Genomic DNA, 19174 nt, shown 5'->3' with positions numbered 1-19174 from the left:
TAAATTTTGTACATTAATATAAATCATCAAAATCTAAATATTCTACTCCTTCAAAGGACTGATCATTACTCTGTTTCGAAGTACCTCTCCTATGTTTGGCTGGCGTTGAAAATTTGCCTTCATTTCTACTCCCTTCCTCTACTATCCTGTGTACTGTGCTTTCAGAAACCCCTATAACAAACGAATTAAGATGAATAAAATCAAATAGTACATTTAACATATTTTTATAGTAGCTTAAAACTAAAACTTCCTTTATTTTATTAATTTTTTTTTAATGTAGGAGGCCAGCGTCCCTGCTCTACACTAGTAAGTAGTTAGTAAGCTAAATCTAAAATATGATTTTTTTTCTTATGGTTTGATTGATTAATAGATAGCTGTATGAAAACAATTATCACTATACTATGTAGTAAAATCTAAACTAGGTACTTTATTTGAGGCTGGTTGGATTGGATATAACTTCTTGACTCAAATTGTGCTGGTCGCACTATAAAAACAAGTTTTTGTTTACATACAAATAACCTCAAATTAAATTGCGAAAACGTAATAATCGCCATACATACATACATTAAACACTCGTCACTAATGGAATATTCTATTTTACGTAGTACTGAACCAAAATAAATGGAATCTCACCGGTATATTCTGCTGTACGTTTGTAAACGTTTTCCAAATCAGTCAATAACTTTCCAGCTTGAAATTCGGACAAACACCGAATAAAAACTTTATACACGACATCACGGACACCGCTACGTTTAACCTTTTTCATGATGTCTCCTTTTTTATTTAAATTTCTTGTTCTAAATAACAATTTTATCTCAATAATTCTCCACTTCACGAAAAAAACAACAAATTTTTATTCAACTTGACAGCTACATTGGCAATTCAGGGTTGCCAGGTAATGAAAAACGAATTAGTTCCAAAATAATTAATTTCATCTCTTTTATGTCGTACTATACTAAAGTTATACATGGACAAAATAATTTTATTCAATTTTTATTAAATAAATTACATTAAAAAAGTTTTTATTTTTCAAAACATATGAATGCGAATAGCGGTAGTTTTTAGTCGAGAATGCGGGACATTTTATTTTCATCATATCCATCATGTGAATTAAATCGCAAGCGAAAACGACGCTTTTAATAAAAGTAACAAAAAAATGTATAATGCTTTTTAAAATAATCTAATAATGAACATGAACTTTTATTGCACTATACAAATAATCACATTCACGATCGAAAAATCCAACAGCACTACCCCGAATATCTTTTAACCATTTTACCCCTAAAAATGGCAAATTCATTTTCAAAATACTGGCAGCATACGTTGAAGTTTTGAATTCCTTCGTATTTGTAAAATTATTATTTGTATACAAAATTAAATAAGCCAAATAATCTACAGAAAATCTGTAAAACGATGTTTTATCTTTTTGTTTGTTTTCGGGAACAAGTTTTACAGCGTTTTAATATCACAAGACAGCATTTTTTTACTAAAATAGCAAACCCCTTTTGACGTATTGCATGACACTAGAATCGCTATAGCACTGGTGCAGCGACGTATTTGCTTTTGATTTCGTATTTTCTTTGACAAGGGCGACGGGTGGTTGTCATGCTCCATCTGTATTTTATTTTGTAATCTAAGATTTTCATATGCCTTTAACCTATCCTTTGTAATCTAAGCCTATCCTATGTGATCTTCCTTATTCACCGTTTCTTCTCTACCTTATAACGTGTAAACAGACACACACTGATTATATTTTAAACCTACTTGTTATTAATTTAAAGCTTCTTTCACACCATACGATATTTTTACAATAATTAAACACTGCCATAAAAATGGCGAAATTGAGAGCACTTAATTATTATTTTTTAGCTGTTCTATTGCTCCAGTGCTAATGGTCTTAGCATAGCGTGATGGCATAGGTAGCTAACCTTTATAGCCTTCCTAAGGCCTTCCTCGATAAATTATATAAGTAAAAATGAAATAAGTTTTCAATCAATATGATCCATGTTTCTTGAGAGTAGCGCGTTCATACAAACAAACTCTTCAGCTTTATAATATGAGTATCAATAAACTAGAGATCAAAGAGAAGAGAAAAATACATAGCGCGTGGTGTCCCTTAGACACATAAAACTGAAACGCGGGTTCGAATCCCGCCTCGTGATCGAATTTTTTCTATTCTTTATAATATATTTATATACTTACGACCGCCTCCTTGGTACAGTGGTTGACGCGTGACCGTAGAACCGAGGGATCCTGGGTTCGATTCCCGGTGGAGGCGAAGAAAAAGAAATGTCTCGGTCTGGCAGGACACAGAAGGCTGATCACCTACTTGTCTCTAATGCGCGGGTCAAACACAAGCGGCGCGGGCGCGGGCGTGCCATAAGCGCACCTCTTGAATCTGTTTTGCACCACGTCCTTCTTATACATTTTGTATGAAAGAATTTTGGACAGGCGTCGAGACGGCACGCCACGGTTGTGCCACGGTTGCGCCGCCTTTCCAAAATTATTTCATACAAAATGCCAATAGCGCACCCGATGCACGCCGACAGCGCGCCCGATGCGCGCCCGATGCGCGCCTGCAGTGCGCCCGATGCGCGCCGCGCCGGTTGTATATGTCCCGCGCCTAAAGAAAATCATCAATTTTCAACCAATTGATGTTAATATGTTACCATTTTGGTATATGGGAGTGGTAGTGATACTTCAAACTCATAACACCTGTATACATTTTATGTAACAATCTAAAATAGTTAACAAGAGAGAGTTACTTTACTAATAACATAGTGAGGGTAGTTGGGTCAAATGTTGTATATACTTCTCTTATATACACGTCTTAGGACCTAGGCATGATTCATATGAATGCGCCCCAAATCAAAACAAGGCAGCATTTTCTACTAATCAACAGCTAAGCATATTCTGTGAGTGACAACATATTGACATCTTTTCATCCACAAATATCTTAAATCAAAAGTTATGTCTAACTATATATTTAAAATTAAAACAGTCATCACTTATCAAGTAGATTGGACATATCCTTTGTAATCATATTTAAATAAAGGTTCTTTATAATGTATTATTCTTATAATGAAGATGAATAATAAGAAACATCTGCTGTATAAAATTTATTAATGCACTATATTATATCTATTTAAATCATTTATTATATAACAATCACAACACTTCTCAAGTCCCTTGGCTACTATAGCCCCATAACAACTTCTATTTCTTCTCTTCTTCTATTTGGTCATTGCTTTCAGGAAATCCTAACTTAGACCATTTTTCTTTTGCCATTAAGTTATTCTCCATTCTGCATGCCAAATATTCCTTAGCTTCTGAACGACATAAGGAATTGTTACTATTATTATCGTATAAACAATTAAGGTACCGCATCATGCTCTTCTTACATACTCCTTCATGATCAAGTGGAAAACTTCCTTTTTCTGGTGGGGTCGGTATGAATTGCTTCTGCCCAAAAGTCATAGCAGTCGACATCTTGATGAGAGAAGAACCGACTTTAACAGCTTGAATAAAATGAAGAAGATCTAAACTAGTCTTGATGATGATCTGATTTCAAACGAATCCTTATTTAACCATAATTAATTCTTATACCAGTAGATTTATTTTTCCACTCACTGAGAATTTGCCTAAAATTTTGAGCTTGAAGTACGGTCAAAGATATTAGGAATGTTCATTTATAGAATATTTTTTTACTGAAAATTATCGAGCCCTTGATAACAATTTTCATATGATTTTGACGTTTAAACTGTCAAACAGGCAAGCCATTTGACAGTTATATCTTCTTGCCATAACAAAAAAAAAACAATCCATATACTTGTTGCCATTGCTAATGTATTAATTTTTCAATGTACATATGTATATTTAATATTTATTACTATTTTGTTTCCACATAGATAGATCATAATAAACTCCCTATAAATACCTCCCGATATAAATTTTTAATGGACCCTAAACGACTGTTCGAGAGGCATCTTTTAAATATTCGACTGTATATTCATTGCGCATTGCGCATGCCTACAGGCCGTAGAGCTCTCGTTAGGGCGTATTCAGAAAGAAAGCTTGAAACTTATAAGCGCTTATCGGCGCTTGTCATGTTCATATATTTTCCTGTCAGTGCTGGTAACCCGCGCAGGAAAATATATGAACATGACAAGCGCCGATAAGCGCTTATAAGTTTCAAGCTTTCTTTCTGAATACGCCCTTAGAGAGTAGTATATTCTTTGCCGTAGAGGGAGAATTCTCCCTCTACGCTACAGGCGCAACACTGCGGAAGGCAGGGGATTGACAACTGACAAGTGAAAGTGACAATGACAAATAATTATATTTCAAAATCGAAATCACATGGATTTGTTTTGAATTGTTTCTTACACATTATTTAATTTTTATTTTAATAACAGCTATTCTCGGTATTTTTAAGTACAGAATGCAAAATGTCTCGATTAATAGTTAAAAATTTACCCAACAAGGTAAGTAATTTTTGCTAGTTATTGTTACGCTTTCGTGGACAAATTGAAATAAATAACTTGTTTAATAGGTTACAGTAGAAAAACTCAAAGAATTATTTGGCGAAAAGGGTGAAGTAACCGACGTACAACTAAAATATACAAAAGATGGCAAATTTAGAAATTTTGGCTTCGTGGGTTATCGGACAGAAGAGCAAGCCGATGCGGCGAGAGAACATTTTAATGAAACCTTTATCAATAGCATGAAAATATCCGTTGAAAGTTGTGCAAATTTAGGTGACGAAAAGAAACCAAGAGCGTGGAGCAAATATGCCTGTGACAGTACTGCATATAAAAAAATACACAAGGAAGAAATTGAAGTCACTGATAAACCAAAAAAGAAATTAAGCAAAGCTGAAAAAAATAACAACAAAATCAAGGAATTACTTAAAAAGGTAAAAAATTTAACACAACTTGGAAAACTTTGTTTATGTAGAGTTCATATTGCTTTTTAAGAATGATTTTGTTAACAATATCAATTTTGATCATATTTTTTTTCTATTAATATTATGATGACACTATTTATCCTAATTTCAGTATGATAATTTTGTATTTCATTCCTTTCTTAGCACAAAGATGACCCTTTATTTGCTGAGTTTATTGAGGCACATGTCAACGATAAAACGGCTTGGATCAAGGAAACATTAACTGAATTAAGTCAGAACAATGATGACAGTGGAGTTGAAGATGAAACAGCTGAAAACAAAAGTGAAGAAAAAGCAGATGAAAAAAAAGTGTCTGAGGATAAACAAAATGCACCACCAAAAGAAAATAAAGCAGCCAATGCACAAATAAGTGATTTAGATGTATGTTTCTTTTTCTTATACATATTTTAAATAAAAATTATTTTATCTAAAAATTTGTTAATAATTGGATTAATAATATAATATGAATTAGTATATGACAGTTAAGATTTTACCTGTAATAATAAATCGAATTTCAACAGGTCATGCTCCAATTCAAGTTAATAAAATAATATAGTTGAAATTATAATTCAAAAATTTATTTTCATTATGTTGAAAATTTTCACTTTTCCTTTTAAAAAATGTCTGATATTTATACAATTTTTTCTTCCAGTATATGAAAGTGTTAATGAAAAAAGTTGATGGTTTTAAAGAGGATGTAGTTACTGAAGTTGCTCCAGCAGAGCCAAAGAAAATAAGAAATAGGCCATTATTCTATGTAAAAGTAAGTACAAAGGCATTATGAAATTAATGATTTTACTCATTTGACTCTTGTTACCTAAAATTATCTTGTTTCAGATAAATGGATTGCCTTTTAAATGTAAAAAGAAGGACATTAAAGAGTTCTTCAAACCTCTAGTACCATACTCAATAAGGTTGCCTCTGGGCAAAGGAAAAAAACTTGCTGGTTTCTGCTATGTTGGATTCAGAACAGAAAAAGAACTTAAAAAAGCACTTAATAAAGATAAATTGTTTTTGGGCAAGTACACATTTTTTTATTTTAGGTTATCAATATCATTCTCCACATTTTCTTACTTTGTGTTATCAATATCATTCTAAATATTTTGCTTCTTGATAACATGGTAATATTATTGCAAAAATTATTTTAGGAAGTCACAGGGTACATGTTCATCAATATGAAGATAAAGCGAAAAAGGCTGCTGAAGAGGAAGAACAAGAAAATATTAAGAAACGGAAAGAGGTAATTTTGGTTCATTGTATTTTTAACATAAAATAGTTACTTAGTTTTTACTAACTATTTTTCGTTCACTTGTACCTGATCTTATACAACTAAAAAAATAATTTCTGCAACTATGTAGTTGTTAATTCAGTCTATATTCATTGATATTTTTTGTCTAAAATAGATTTCCTTTTTTACAGAAAGAATTTAATGGAGAAAGTATCGGTGAAAGTGGTAGCATATTTGTCCGTAATTTACCATATGTTGTTTCTGAAGATGAATTGACAAAATTGTTTGAAAAATTTGGTAAGTTTATTTAATAAAATTTGTTACATTATAAAACATTCTTCAAAGGGCTTCATGATAATAATTAGATTACCTTATTCTCTTACATTTCTTTCTATATATTGCCATAGTCCTGACAGTTCTTGTAAAATTCCATACAAAGTCAACTAGGCATTTTTGTGATGATGAAGGAGTTGCTTCTATATAAATTATTATTAACTAGCGGCCCGCCACGGCTTCGCCCGTGGTACATGTTTATGTTTTTTTTTTTCATAAGAACCATCCTCGTACTTCAAGGATTATATTAAAAAAATAATTATCGAAATCGGTCCACCCGTTCACGCGTGATGCCGTGACCAAGGAAAATGGGTTTCATTTTTATATGTACATAATATATAGATATCTAATTCATATTCAGGTCCACTAGCAGATGTAAACATGCCAATAGATCCCATACTCCGTCAGCCGAAAGGGTTTGCAACGGTCACATTTGTCATGCCAGAGCACGCGGTTAAGGCTTACACGACGTTGGACGGTACAGCGTTCTGCGGCAGAATGCTGCACCTTTTGCCCGCGAAAACGGAACGGCTTGACAATGATGATGATGATGGTACTGTATATTATTTTTTATATATTTTTGTTTTATTTCTGAACTGTGTCTGAACTAAACTTTTATCATTTATGTGACTTTATACTGAGTGAAACAAAAAAAAGCAATCTAGTGTTTTAAACTACTTCTGGTAAGTAAACAATTTTTCTTTATGTTGCCATTAGTTATTAGTTAAGTATGTAGATAAAAATAAAAATATTAAAAGTACAGTGCAAAGCATACATGGCACAGTTTTCAATCCCCAATAAAATAAAATGTCAAGAAAAAACAAACAAAAATATGTTATTTAAATTCCTTTGTAATATTTACAGCTGGCCTCTCATTCAAGGAGAAGAAAGCAAAAAAACTAAAGGACCAAGCAAGGTCATCACATAATTGGAACACGCTTTTCTTGGGCGCTAATGCTGTCGCTGACGTTGTTGCAGCGAATTATAATACGACAAAGGAACAGTTATTAAATGAGAATAGCAAAAGTAAGGATTTTTCCAAATAATTTTATTTCTCTTGTTTTATTTTAATAATTTTACTTATTGTAATTTAAATGGCTTCAAGAATCTTTAAATAAGCTTTAATCTTTTAATTCATTTTTACGTGAATTTATTAGAAAATTCAGTTAAAAAAAATAGAAATTATGCTTTTCAATTTATTTATGAGTTATGAATAAATTACAACTTATGTCAGTCAATAGTCTTGAATCATGACTATTAAATGGAACAAAATTTGTTATGTAATTAACTTAATTCACACAAAGTATGTGTTAAATTTATAAATTTATACAAAGCTCATATCACATTATTTTACCTTAAATTTTCTATAATAACATCTTATTTCACAGATACCAGTGCTGCTGTGAGACTTGCGCTCGGTGAAACACAACTCGTAGCTGAAACGAAAGCTTTCTTAGAGTCCAATGGAGTATATTTAGATGCTTTTAATAGAGTAAGCATCTGATAAATTTTATTTAGTGAATTTGTTTTTACAAAAATATTGACCTAATTTATAAAGTTATAAAATTTTCATTATTTCAGCCCAGTAAAAAAAGATCGAAGACTTGTATTCTCGTAAAAAATTTACCAGCTGGTACAGATAAGGAAGAAATTAGGACACTGTTTGCGAAACACGGTCAAATTGCAAGGTTCTTAATGCCAAAACACGGAGTGACAGCGTTAGTAGATTTCATCGAACCATTCGAAGCAAAAAAGGCATTTATCAAACTTGCATATTCACAATTTAAATCGGCACCATTATACCTTGAATGGGCACCAGAAAATGTATTTGAAAAATCAGCTAAGCTTAATACAGATAATGCAAAAACAGATATTAGTGAAGTTACTACTAAAGAAGAAGAAGTGAAAGATAGTAATTTAAGTAAAAATGAAGTTAATAAAGAGCCTTCTAAAGAAACAAAGGAGGACGCTAAAGAAGATGATGTAGAACAAGAAGAACCAGAAAATGATACAACACTATTTGTAAAGAACCTTAACTTTAAAACAACAGAGGAATCCTTGAAAAAAGTAGGAATGCAACATAATTTAAACTTGATTTTGTTACTTGTTTACATTCGTTTTAAATATCTAAATTATTTTTTGTACTATTTTTACTTTTATTAAAAAAATATTTAATGTAATACAATAAAATTGATATAATTTCAGCATTTTGCCAATTGTGGTAAGTTACACAGTGCGACGATAGCCAAAAAGAAGGATCCCAAGAATCCCGGCAAGTTCCTGTCCATGGGATACGGATTTGTGCAGTTCTATAGAAAAGAGCACGCAACCGAAGCGCTAAAATCGCTACAAGGATCAATTTTAGATGAAAAACAGTTGGAAATGAAACGTTCGGAAAGAGGAAACACGTGAGTAATAAAATCTGTACAACTTATTCGTAAAAATCGATCGCCTTTGTCAATAAAATTGTTTCGATTTATCAAGCTTTACTTGGAATATTGATACCTAAAACATAAAACGGTAATTTGATAAAAGTGTAGTTAGTTCCATCTCTCATAAAATACATAAGTATCTCATTATATTTTTATTTGCAGAACTGAGGTCAAAACAAATAAAAAGAGTGTTAAGGAAACAACACAAAACGGCACAAAAATTCTCGTTAGAAATGTACCGTTCCAGGCAAATAGAAAGGAATTGCACGAAATATTTAGGTGAGTGAAAAACTTTTTATTTAAGTACTTTCAACTAATAATTTTTTGATACAAATAAAATTTTGACTTTATCAAAATTATCAATACCTATAGTCAAAATTCTTATCGTCGCACTGTGTCTAATTAATTAATTACCTTCCTAAAAGTACTCGATTGATACAAAATCGTTTAACTTTTTGAATAATATTTTAGATACTTACCTATATACCATTGAGTTACTATGTACTACGTACTAGAGAGGATATCGGTACTATACTATTAATTGTAACACGAGTTAGAGCCAATCGTCTCAAACCAATTTTTTTGCATTGATTGGTTTTAATTGATAAGTTTATTCATATTTTATTAATAAGATAAACGATATCTTTTTTGTTACATTGATTGGTTTTAATTTATAAGACGTAATAAGAGACAGAATATCTACAAAAAAGCGTATGACTCAATAGCCGCCACACGCGCGCCCCGCACCGCCGCTTGTCGCACAGATTTTTTTCGTGGTGTCCTCTCTATACGTAGTAATAATACCTCAATGCTACCTACCGTGTTTTTTTTTAACGAAATTAATGGTTAAATTTATTTTCTTTATCGATAAATCAATGTGCGATAATATACATACATTAAAATATTTTCAATTTTTCTTATCGTGCTAACAATGTACTTACATAATTGTAATGTACATAATTTTAATATGTATTTTGTATTTTACAAGATAATAAGCAATACAAATTAATGTTTTTGTGTTTTTGTAGGAATGAAAAGTATCACTTTTGTATCCAGTTTGTTTTGTTAAAAATTCTAATTTCGTAACCCTTAATATTTTAGGGCGTTCGGAGAAATCAAAACTCTGCGGCTTCCAAAGAAATTCACTTCAGAGTCTGACCAACATCGGGGTTTTGCGTTCATAGACTACTATTCAAAAGCAGATGCTAAGGTAAGTCAGTCCTCATAGATAAACTACGGTACGGTACATATTATTAAATTCAACATGTAGCCTAGCTCACACACAAGACTTCCTATAACTAAAACAGAATACAAACAATATGAATGCACTAACAATTTCAAACGCGGCAAGGTTATTATGTTTTGTGGTCCGAAATTTAACTGGTTTCTTATCAACCCGCGTTTCGTAAAATACGCGCATAATATGTACACTTGAGCAAGAGAGTATAAAAAGCTCAATAATGTGATGTATGTATAAATAAATAAAAAGCTATTTTACTTTGCTTTCAGAATGCCTTTGAAGCTTTATGTCAATCTACACATCTTTACGGTAGGAGGTTGGTACTGGAATGGGCCGACCAAACTGACGAGAATGAAGATGTGTCTGCACTAAGGAAAAGAACCGCTGACGCATTCAATGCGAGAACACCGGGCGGCAAAAAATCTAAAAAAGGATCTATTGATGCTGAAGAATTTGTTGAAAATGATGATGTGAAATAAATATTTGTGAAAGTTGAATTTATCTATTAGTTTAATTTTAGTTTCCTTATACTTACATAGTTTAAAATAAAATTTAAATTCCATTCGAGCCTTCACTTCCTAGCTTTCGTTTAACTGCATTAAGTAGTATAGTTAAATTATTTATCTTTGACTGTGTATAATATGTATTAGGGAAAACATGTTTCAATTTAATAGCTAATAAAATACTTATATGTATTGCATTAGCTCATTTTTTAAATACAAGAAACATTTTGTTTTACTTTCAAATTGAAATCTAAGCCTATTTTTATTTTCAATTATGGTATACAGGTACTGAAGCAAATTGAAACGAAAAATATTTTTTCATAGTCACTTTATTTCTCACAATATTTATTACAATTTTTAAAGATGGATGGCATTACATAAATGTTTCCAACTTAACCTCATATTCAAATAAATACAAAAGAAAGCTATGGAATACTTGTTAGTGTCAACATCTATATATTATAATATTTACATAGGTATTTTAAGAATTAAACCTAAATACACCTTAACAATAATGATCACACTCTTAGGGATCTAAGTGCTTCCTAATTTCACAACAAGTCTGAATCCCTAAATGGATATTACAATACACTCATTCATCATAGCTTTAACATAAATTAACAAGAGATTAAACAATACTCAAGTGCTTCAATATAATACAGAAGTATTATCATGACTTTAATCAACATGCTTTCCAATATTGATTATTATTAGATCAACAAATTTTTGTCTAATGTGATACTATTGTGATACAAAAATGTTTCAGTGTAGCCATAAATTAGCAATGATTTAACCACAATTTTATACTTAGTATGTTATATATATTGGCTATATTATTACTATGATATTTGTAAAATGAACAATAGTTAAAATATCATATAAGTATCATATGTTGGCTTGTTTAAAACATAGTTTCTATTTCTATAATTAAACAAAAAATAATATATTTGAATTCTTAAACTCAACAAGGTATGTTAAGCTTACAATAATTGATATTTGAACAACTGAAAAAGGATAATCATGTCGTCTCTATACAATTTTAGTTCAAATACATTGCATATTTTATACTAAACTTTTTGAAAAAAAAAAAACAAATAATGATCACATATGGAATTACAATATTCTTATCTAATGATTAGATTATTTGATGAATATCATATAGATTACTTTATCATCACTATATATTGTAATTATATTTATATATACCCAAAATTAGATCCTTGTAAGGGCTATTCAATATCTCCTAAAATATAAGAGTTTTTCAAAACAATTAATTTGTGTGATCACTGTTTCAAGAAGCTACCCAAGAGATACATTCCATTCTTCAATACATATTTTGATAACCTATATTATTGCACCAGTTCAATCAATCTTAACAGTTGAGTAGATTTTTCTTACAAATAAACTGGTTCCAATATAACCAACAGTTCCACAAATGATACCTAGTGCCAAACTGAATAATGCCATGTAACCAAAATAGAAAGTAGTTTGGAATAAACCATACATCTTTGTCTTGAAAAGGAAATAGTAAAATGAATACAGGTAGACATAGAGAGCTGTGCTTCCAGCAGAAAGGAAACTGGTCCATTGCCAGCGGTAGTCCTCAGCATTCAAGAGGAAGTAAGTGCAAACAATGGTCACACACACAGTGACAATCATCAAAATCAGGAACACCAATAACATGAATCCATAAACATAGTAGATCTTGTATGCCCAAAATGAGGTAAAGATAAAGTACATTTCAATAAATATTGAGCCAAAAGGTAGTATTCCACCCATAATAATAATGATGAATGGTTCCATGAACCATTTTTTCTCAGGTATTGGTCTGGGTACAGCATTGATACGGCATGGATAATCAGGTTGGCCAGCTAGATTGCGCCCAAGTACTGTGCCTACTAAAGTTAAGGGCAAGATGACAAAGGTACAAATTGACATTACAGCAATCATGCTACCAAAAGGAATAGCACGTGAAGCATGGTAATACATAGCAATGAAATTTATAAAGAATGCAGTACCACACACCATCACGGGTAATAGGAAGGCAGACAACAACATTTGTTTAATCCAAAGCCTTCCTCCCATCCTAGCATACAGAGAACCACCAAAGTAACCATTTACTGGTGACGTAGCCGCATAGATGAAAATAGCTGTAGATAATAAGGAACCTCTTTCAGTATAAAGTTCACCAAAAATGGTAAATATTATTACAGCTAGTGTGACAACTGTAAGCTGGTAGCCTGCTCCAATTAAAGCAGAAAACAAGCCTAAGTGTGGGACGGGTCTGAATACATCTCCATGAACCTGTTTCCAACCATACTCATCACCCAAGTCTTTCTCCAAATCATCAAGATCATCATCTTTAGAATATCTAGCATAATCTTTTCTTAGGGTTCTCATGAGAATCATAGACACAAGTCCTACCAAAAAGATAACCATCATAAAACTGTTAAATATGCTGAACCAATGGATTCTGTGCTGGAAGAAATTGGGATCTAAATATTTGTCAAACCTATCCTCAAAACGTATGTTGCTGCGCTTCCAGTTTACTTCATAAGTGAATGGGATTTTGGCACCTAATGCGAGTTTTTCTTTATTCTCGGCAGTCAAATTCACCTCAACGATCCTGTTACCGTTGTATCCAATATCAAACTTCTTATGTGTCCAGATATAGTAATTGTCACCATCGATTTCACCAACAATACCCCAAATTGGAAGGTCGTCCACGTACATCTGATACCAATAATGGTTCTTTACTGCATACACAAGTGCTTTATAAGCCTGTTCGTCAAGTTCGATTGCACAAAATTGTTGTGCTGGGACATTATCTTTGTAAGTGATATCGAGACCACTAAACTCCAATTCAACTCCTTGAAGGGCTTCAGATAATGTCTCATGATAGTGGCCTATTGTAACTTTGGTTCCAACGCAAAATGGCAAAGAAAAATAAGCATAGGTCTCTTGTCGATTGTGGTAAGGGCCTACAGTATTCATCCATAGCACTACCTGTTCTCCATCTTTATACGTGTGTGTATGTTCATCACAATAAACTAAAGAACACATAAATATTAAAATGTAGAGATATTTCATTGTAACTTTTCAAAGCAAAGATTTATTAGCTAGAACGATAAACACAACACGTATGTAAAAAGCCGATGTCAGACATTTGTAAAATTGTTGCCATTTTATTTTATTTTTTTTCTGCAATATTGCAAGTAACAATAGCTTACTTTATAATCGTTTGATGTCACGTATCTACAAAAAATTATCACCATTGGTAAACTTGTTTCAGACAGATGTTAAGCAGAGGAGGAATTTATTCATAATTAATGCAGAATTATTATGGTACTTGTTTAAACCACTGCATATATTTTTACGATAAAAATAACACCTCAAGAACATCACTGCCTGACGGGCTACGTCAGCATCTAAAATATGTCAAATGTCATTTATCGAAGCGAACTGTCAAATCAATGTGAGATTGTTTAGACTTCAATTTGAATGAATTAAGGTTATGTTTTTCTATTAAAGTAAAACCGATTATTTATTATTTACCACTTAAAAAATGGAAACAGACAGTGATTTACCTACATGTGTACAAGCCAGATTTAAATCAGATACTGGAGAAGAAACAGGAAGTCCTCTGGACCTACCACTTAATGTTACAAAAGATCAACTTACTCTTATTTGTAATGCTTTATTACAGGAGGTAAACTAATACATTAAGAAATAATTAATGCCTTTAATTGAAATGTTATAAATTTTGATGTCCTGTCATGTTTCAGGAAGACAAACCTTTTCTTTTTTTCGTGAAAGATATTGAAATAACCTCTTCACTTAAAGATGCTCTCGATATCAACAAATTAAACTCGGAAGAAGTCGTGGAAATAATATACCAGCAACAGGCTGTATTTAAAGTACGCCCAGTAACAAGATGTACAAGGTAATAAAATAACATGTACTAATTACAACAAAATTGCAATTAACCCTGAAACATAATACATCATAAATAATTGCTTTTTTCTAGTTCTATACCAGGCCATGCAGAAGCCGTTATTTCAACAAGTTTCAGTCCTTCTGGTCATCATCTAGCGAGTGGTTCTGGAGATACTACTGTTAGGTTTTGGGACATAAATACACAAACACCATTACATGTATGTAAAGGTATGTAATCTGTATTTTCGTACAAGTATTTGTTACTTGGAAATGTATAGCTAGAATTAAAGAGAAATGAAAAAAGAATTTCACATAAATGCCCTGGGAAATTTATTTGACCTGGGGTCATGTAAGAACTATTATATTAAATCAACTGTTATAGGATTTTTTTATCTGTGGTTTTGTTCACAAGTGTAACAGCAAGTTAACCATAGATTTATTTTTGCAGGCCATAACAACTGGGTATTATGCATAAGTTGGTCGCCGGATGGTTCAAAGTTAGCCTCAGCTTGCAAACAAGGGCGTATAATGCTGTGGGATCCAGTGTCTGGTAATCAAATTGGTAAAACAATGATTGGACATAAACAATGGATAACAGCATTAGCATGGGAGCCATATTTGAGGTATAAAGTTGTTTTTTGTGTCTTAATATCATATTTTCAGGCATACTTACAGTATTCATTAGATTATGTAGATGTCATGAAAATGTAGTGTTCTTAACTGCAAGTATTGAATTTTTCACAGGAATCCAGATTGTCGTAAACTAGCCAGTTCTTCTAAAGATGGTGATGTCAGAATTTGGGACACATTAACAGGCCTCACTATCCTCAGTTTAACTGGCCACTCCAAAGCAGTAACTTGTGTGAAATGGGGAGGTACAGGCTTAATTTACACATCTTCCCAAGACAGAACAATCAAGGTATGAATAATATTACTAACTTCAATTTCCAGCTTCATTTATTATGTGAATCTCAGATAGAATATATGTGTTCCAACTCAAAATGAAGATACATATCTCATTTATATTACTAATTATTATTGATGATGTTTTTTCAGGTCTGGAGAGCTGATGATGGAATATTGTGCAGAACTCTAGAGGGTCATGCTCATTGGGTTATTACCTTAGCACTAAGTACAGACTATGTTTTACGAACAGGACCTTTCCATCCAATTCTCGATCGTAAAGACCCTTCAAATGATAGTAAGTGAAATAACTATTTTTGATATTTTAGGTTAATCTTTCATTTACAAAAAAAACCTATATCCCTCAGCCCCCGGAATCACAGACACAATAGAAATATATTGTATCGTGGCCCGATCGGCCCGCTCGGTGGTCAAGGGGTTAAAAATTATGTGAAATGATGCCTGTTCAATTTGCATGGTGTAACTGTTTTATAGTATATGAAGTTACATATTTGTTTTATAGAAAAAGTACTTCAACAAAGAGCCCTAGAAAGGTATGAACAAACTTGCCAGCAGGGTGCTGAGAAATTGGTCTCTGGATCAGATGATTTCACTTTATTTCTTTGGATTCCCGAAAAAGAAAAACGTCCGCTAGCTAGAATGACTGGCCATCAGCAGTTAATCAATGATGTTAAATTTTCTCCAGATTCTAGGTGAGTAAATAAATGGAACTTTTTTTAACGTCTGCCAAAAACCATTGTATATTTGTCATAAATATTGGTGTGTGTATGACATACGTAATTCCTTAATAGGTTTTTGTTTCAATTTTAATTTCAATTACATTCATTTTTTTCTGTTGCATAGGATAATAGCATCAGCATCTTTTGACAAATCAGTAAAACTATGGGAAGCAGCCACTGGAAAATTCATAACAACCCTAAGGGGTCATGTACAAGCAGTCTACATGGTGGCCTGGTCAGCCGATTCCAGGTTATTACTGAGTTCTAGTGCAGATTCTACATTAAAAGGTAACAATATAAAACAAAGTAATATTTTCCTGGTTAAAATAGTTGTACCTAAATTTGTATGTTTGTAATTATAGTCTGGAATATGAAAACAAAGAAATTGGAGCTGGACCTCCCTGGACATGCAGATGAAGTTTATGCTGTTGATTGGTCACCTGACGGTGCCTATGTGGCATCAGGAGGGAAAGATAAAGTATTGAAACTGTGAGTGATTTAATAATACTATCTCTATCAAAATAAAATGATCTAAAACATGGAAATTTAAAAAAAATGTAATTTGAATGTCAATAAAAAATCATCATACATGAATATTGTAATATCTTATTTATTATTCTTCTAGATATTTGAATACATGAAGGTCCATTATTTTAAGCAATACTAATTTCACATTTTAAAAAGTTATATTTCTTGTTACAGGTGGCAACATTGAATCAGAGAAAACACTTAAAAAATCATATGATGAACATGTTTTATTGTAAAAAACAGTATATGTTATCTTGGAAATAAATGGTTTATTTAATTTTAATACTCTTTTTAACATTTGTTTTAATACCTGATGCTTCCCCTGCATACCTTGTAACTTCAGTTTTTGGTTCTCTTATGGCACCCTTCCTCCTTATCTTAGCCTTTCTATACTTAAGCTTATGTTTCACTCTGGGATTTCTTTGCTCCTTCTTTCTGTGTGGTGTCAATCCTTTATTTTTCGCAATTTGATATGTTATTTGACGCTTTTCACCCATTTCATCCACAATATTTTCATTCTGAGATGGAGGCAGTTGGATGTCTTCTGTTCCACCTTCCTCATTGTCAGAGAATCCACTTTCATCAGATTCATTATTTTTATTGTTCTCAACATCTCTGGGTTTGAAGTAATCATTACCTTCATCTCCACTGTCTTCATCTGACACTCCCGTATCTTCACCCTCATCTTTTTCAAGAGCATTAATTAATTTCAATTTCTTATTCGGCTGTTCAGGTGATCCCTTGCTTGATTTACGTTTCTTGTTATTTTCTCTGACAACTTGTAACTTTATTTTATTTTGAACAGCATTCAAAATATTTTCTATTTGAGGCTTTATTACTTCACAATAGATAGGTTCCATTTTGTTTAACATTTGCCTGTACTGATAAAGACGTTTAATAACTGGGTGATTTTGTATGCTGATTCTTTGACTTTTGAGTAAAATATAAAAACTAATATTTGTGCAGTAATTTAAAATAAGATCATAATTAGTTTTAACAAATTTAGAGGCTGTACATTCTGGTAATGTGCCACCCTTTATGAGTTTCATCACTGGTTGCAGGTCATCTTTTGCAACAGTTAATTTAGATTTGAAATCTTCAATAAGACCTGCAAATTCTGGACTTTCTTTTTCAAGAATTTGCATTTTCTGTCTTTTAGACATTTGGCTTAAATCACTTTTGATAAGAGTTTCTTTACTCTCATCTATTGATGGCTGCAAAGGAGAAATAAATTCTAGTTTAAAATCATCTTCCTCTAACTGTTCTATTAGCCTTTTCTGAATATTTTTGGCCTCTTCTTCTTCCATGAGTGCTGCCTCTTCATCATCTCCAAAACCTCCATAATCTTCATCAACATAATCAGTAGAATAAAATGATCTTTTCTGCTTACCCCAAGCCTTAGAATCTGGTAAGTCATCATCAGATTTCTCTTGGCCCTCAACATCACTATCTGCCATTTCAAGATCATTATTATCGGATTCATTTTCGGAATCTGAAAATTTATAAACTTCTTCTTCACTGCTAGAATCTCCTTCTTTTTCCTTGCGCAAACTTTTGATGATCGACTTTTCCTTCTCTGTATATTCATTTTCTGAATCTGACATCTCATAGCTCCCATCCAAATCAAATTTGGAGTTGACCCTGTAACCATATAAATTATTATCATTAAACATATATATAATTTTAATTTTTATACGACAATATAAATTTGAACAAATAGGTATATCTATAATCCTGACTAAAAGTTTGAATCAACTGTATTATGTTGGACAAACTTTTACTGAAAAACTATGCAGAGATTAGTTACCTCCGCTAAAAAAAAAATAGAAACTTGCAATGAAGTGCGCTAGAGACGCACCCGAGACGGAAGACTTCATATATCCAAAAACAAGATAATTTATGAATAATCTGCTAAAATCATGACGATTCAAGAGTAAAAAAAAAATACACACTGAAATCTCGTCGTTTTGTATTCATGTTTTGTCTGCGTAAGGCGAATCTATGCAGATGTAGTATTTACATTAATATTAAAACTAAAGATATACTTACTTTATTTTGTCCGTCATTGTAAAGCTTGATCAACAAAATACAAGGAAGACAAGAAATAACGTGCAACATTAACACGTTATTTTTAGGTTATTTTTTCAACGCCATTTAAATCAACACACGCTATCTTAAAGTATAATTATAAAATATATAGTCAACAACTAATAAAATTTAAACATTAAGTATAAAGTATATTTATTTCGTTCGGTTGAAACTATGAAATACAGGTTAATCGACAGGAAAATTATTTCGATATTTTTGACACTGCACTGCTTGACAGTTTCAAGTTTGACAGTTGGGATTTGGGAAATGGCCGAGGCTCCGAGGGTCCACAGATCTGTTG

General features: G+C 32.0%; 5 protein-coding genes across 6 annotated transcripts; 2 read left to right on the top strand and 3 right to left on the bottom strand.

Moving 5' to 3' along the window:
* Positions 1-3106: 3106 nt before the first annotated feature.
* Positions 3107-3757, bottom strand: LOC149483489 (cytochrome c oxidase assembly protein COX19). Its single transcript, XM_089702966.1, has one exon. It carries the CDS (start codon positions 3487-3489, stop codon positions 3217-3219), a length of 273 nt encoding a protein of 90 aa, XP_089559092.1. The 5' UTR covers positions 3490-3757; the 3' UTR covers positions 3107-3216.
* Positions 3758-4323: 566 nt separating this feature from the next.
* Positions 4324-10676, top strand: LOC149483488 (putative RNA-binding protein 19). 2 transcript variants are annotated; one of them, XM_089702536.1, is made up of 15 exons: positions 4324-4481; positions 4550-4912; positions 5087-5323; positions 5595-5705; positions 5780-5964; positions 6095-6182; positions 6362-6467; positions 6865-7056; positions 7368-7529; positions 7892-7995; positions 8085-8570; positions 8709-8911; positions 9098-9214; positions 10037-10145; positions 10445-10676. In XM_089702536.1, the coding sequence occupies exons 1-15, from the start codon at positions 4446-4448 to the stop codon at positions 10652-10654; spliced, it is 2709 nt and encodes a 902-aa protein (XP_089558662.1). In that variant the 5' UTR covers positions 4324-4445; the 3' UTR covers positions 10655-10676. The 2 variants fall into 2 exon arrangements, with proteins under 2 accessions (XP_089558662.1, XP_089558661.1); XM_089702535.1 differs by having other exon boundaries at positions 4325-4481; positions 5780-5960; positions 6091-6182.
* Positions 10677-10989: 313 nt separating this feature from the next.
* On the bottom strand, positions 10990-13872 carry TM9SF3 (transmembrane 9 superfamily protein member 3). Its single transcript, XM_089702531.1, has one exon. The coding sequence runs from the start codon at positions 13766-13768 to the stop codon at positions 12041-12043; it is 1728 nt and encodes a 575-aa protein (XP_089558657.1). The 5' UTR covers positions 13769-13872; the 3' UTR covers positions 10990-12040.
* A 264-nt stretch (positions 13873-14136) lies between these two features.
* On the top strand, positions 14137-17068 carry Nle (notchless protein homolog 1). Its single transcript, XM_089702533.1, has 10 exons — positions 14137-14387; positions 14464-14621; positions 14706-14842; positions 15063-15237; positions 15359-15533; positions 15671-15815; positions 16041-16230; positions 16382-16545; positions 16620-16746; positions 16960-17068. Exons 1-10 carry the CDS (start codon positions 14244-14246, stop codon positions 16970-16972), a joined length of 1428 nt encoding a protein of 475 aa, XP_089558659.1. The 5' UTR covers positions 14137-14243; the 3' UTR covers positions 16973-17068.
* Positions 16799-19137, bottom strand: Sas10 (UTP3 small subunit processome component Sas10). Its single transcript, XM_089702534.1, has 2 exons — positions 18835-19137; positions 16799-18426 (listed from the first exon to the last, which is right to left on the bottom strand). Exons 1-2 carry the CDS (start codon positions 18849-18851, stop codon positions 17055-17057), a joined length of 1389 nt encoding a protein of 462 aa, XP_089558660.1. The 5' UTR covers positions 18852-19137; the 3' UTR covers positions 16799-17054.
* Between the last annotated feature and the right edge of the window lie 37 nt (positions 19138-19174).

The sequence above is a fragment of the Colias philodice genome, chromosome 13, assembly GCF_061535455.1.
Source record: "Colias philodice isolate Cphi_HAF_F1 chromosome 13, ilColPhil1 Martin Lab GWU primary, whole genome shotgun sequence".
In the NCBI taxonomy this organism is placed as follows: Eukaryota; Metazoa; Arthropoda; class Insecta; order Lepidoptera; family Pieridae; genus Colias; species Colias philodice.
Note: the sequence above shows the minus strand (reverse complement) of the source record. Positions and strands in the feature narration are given on the sequence as shown.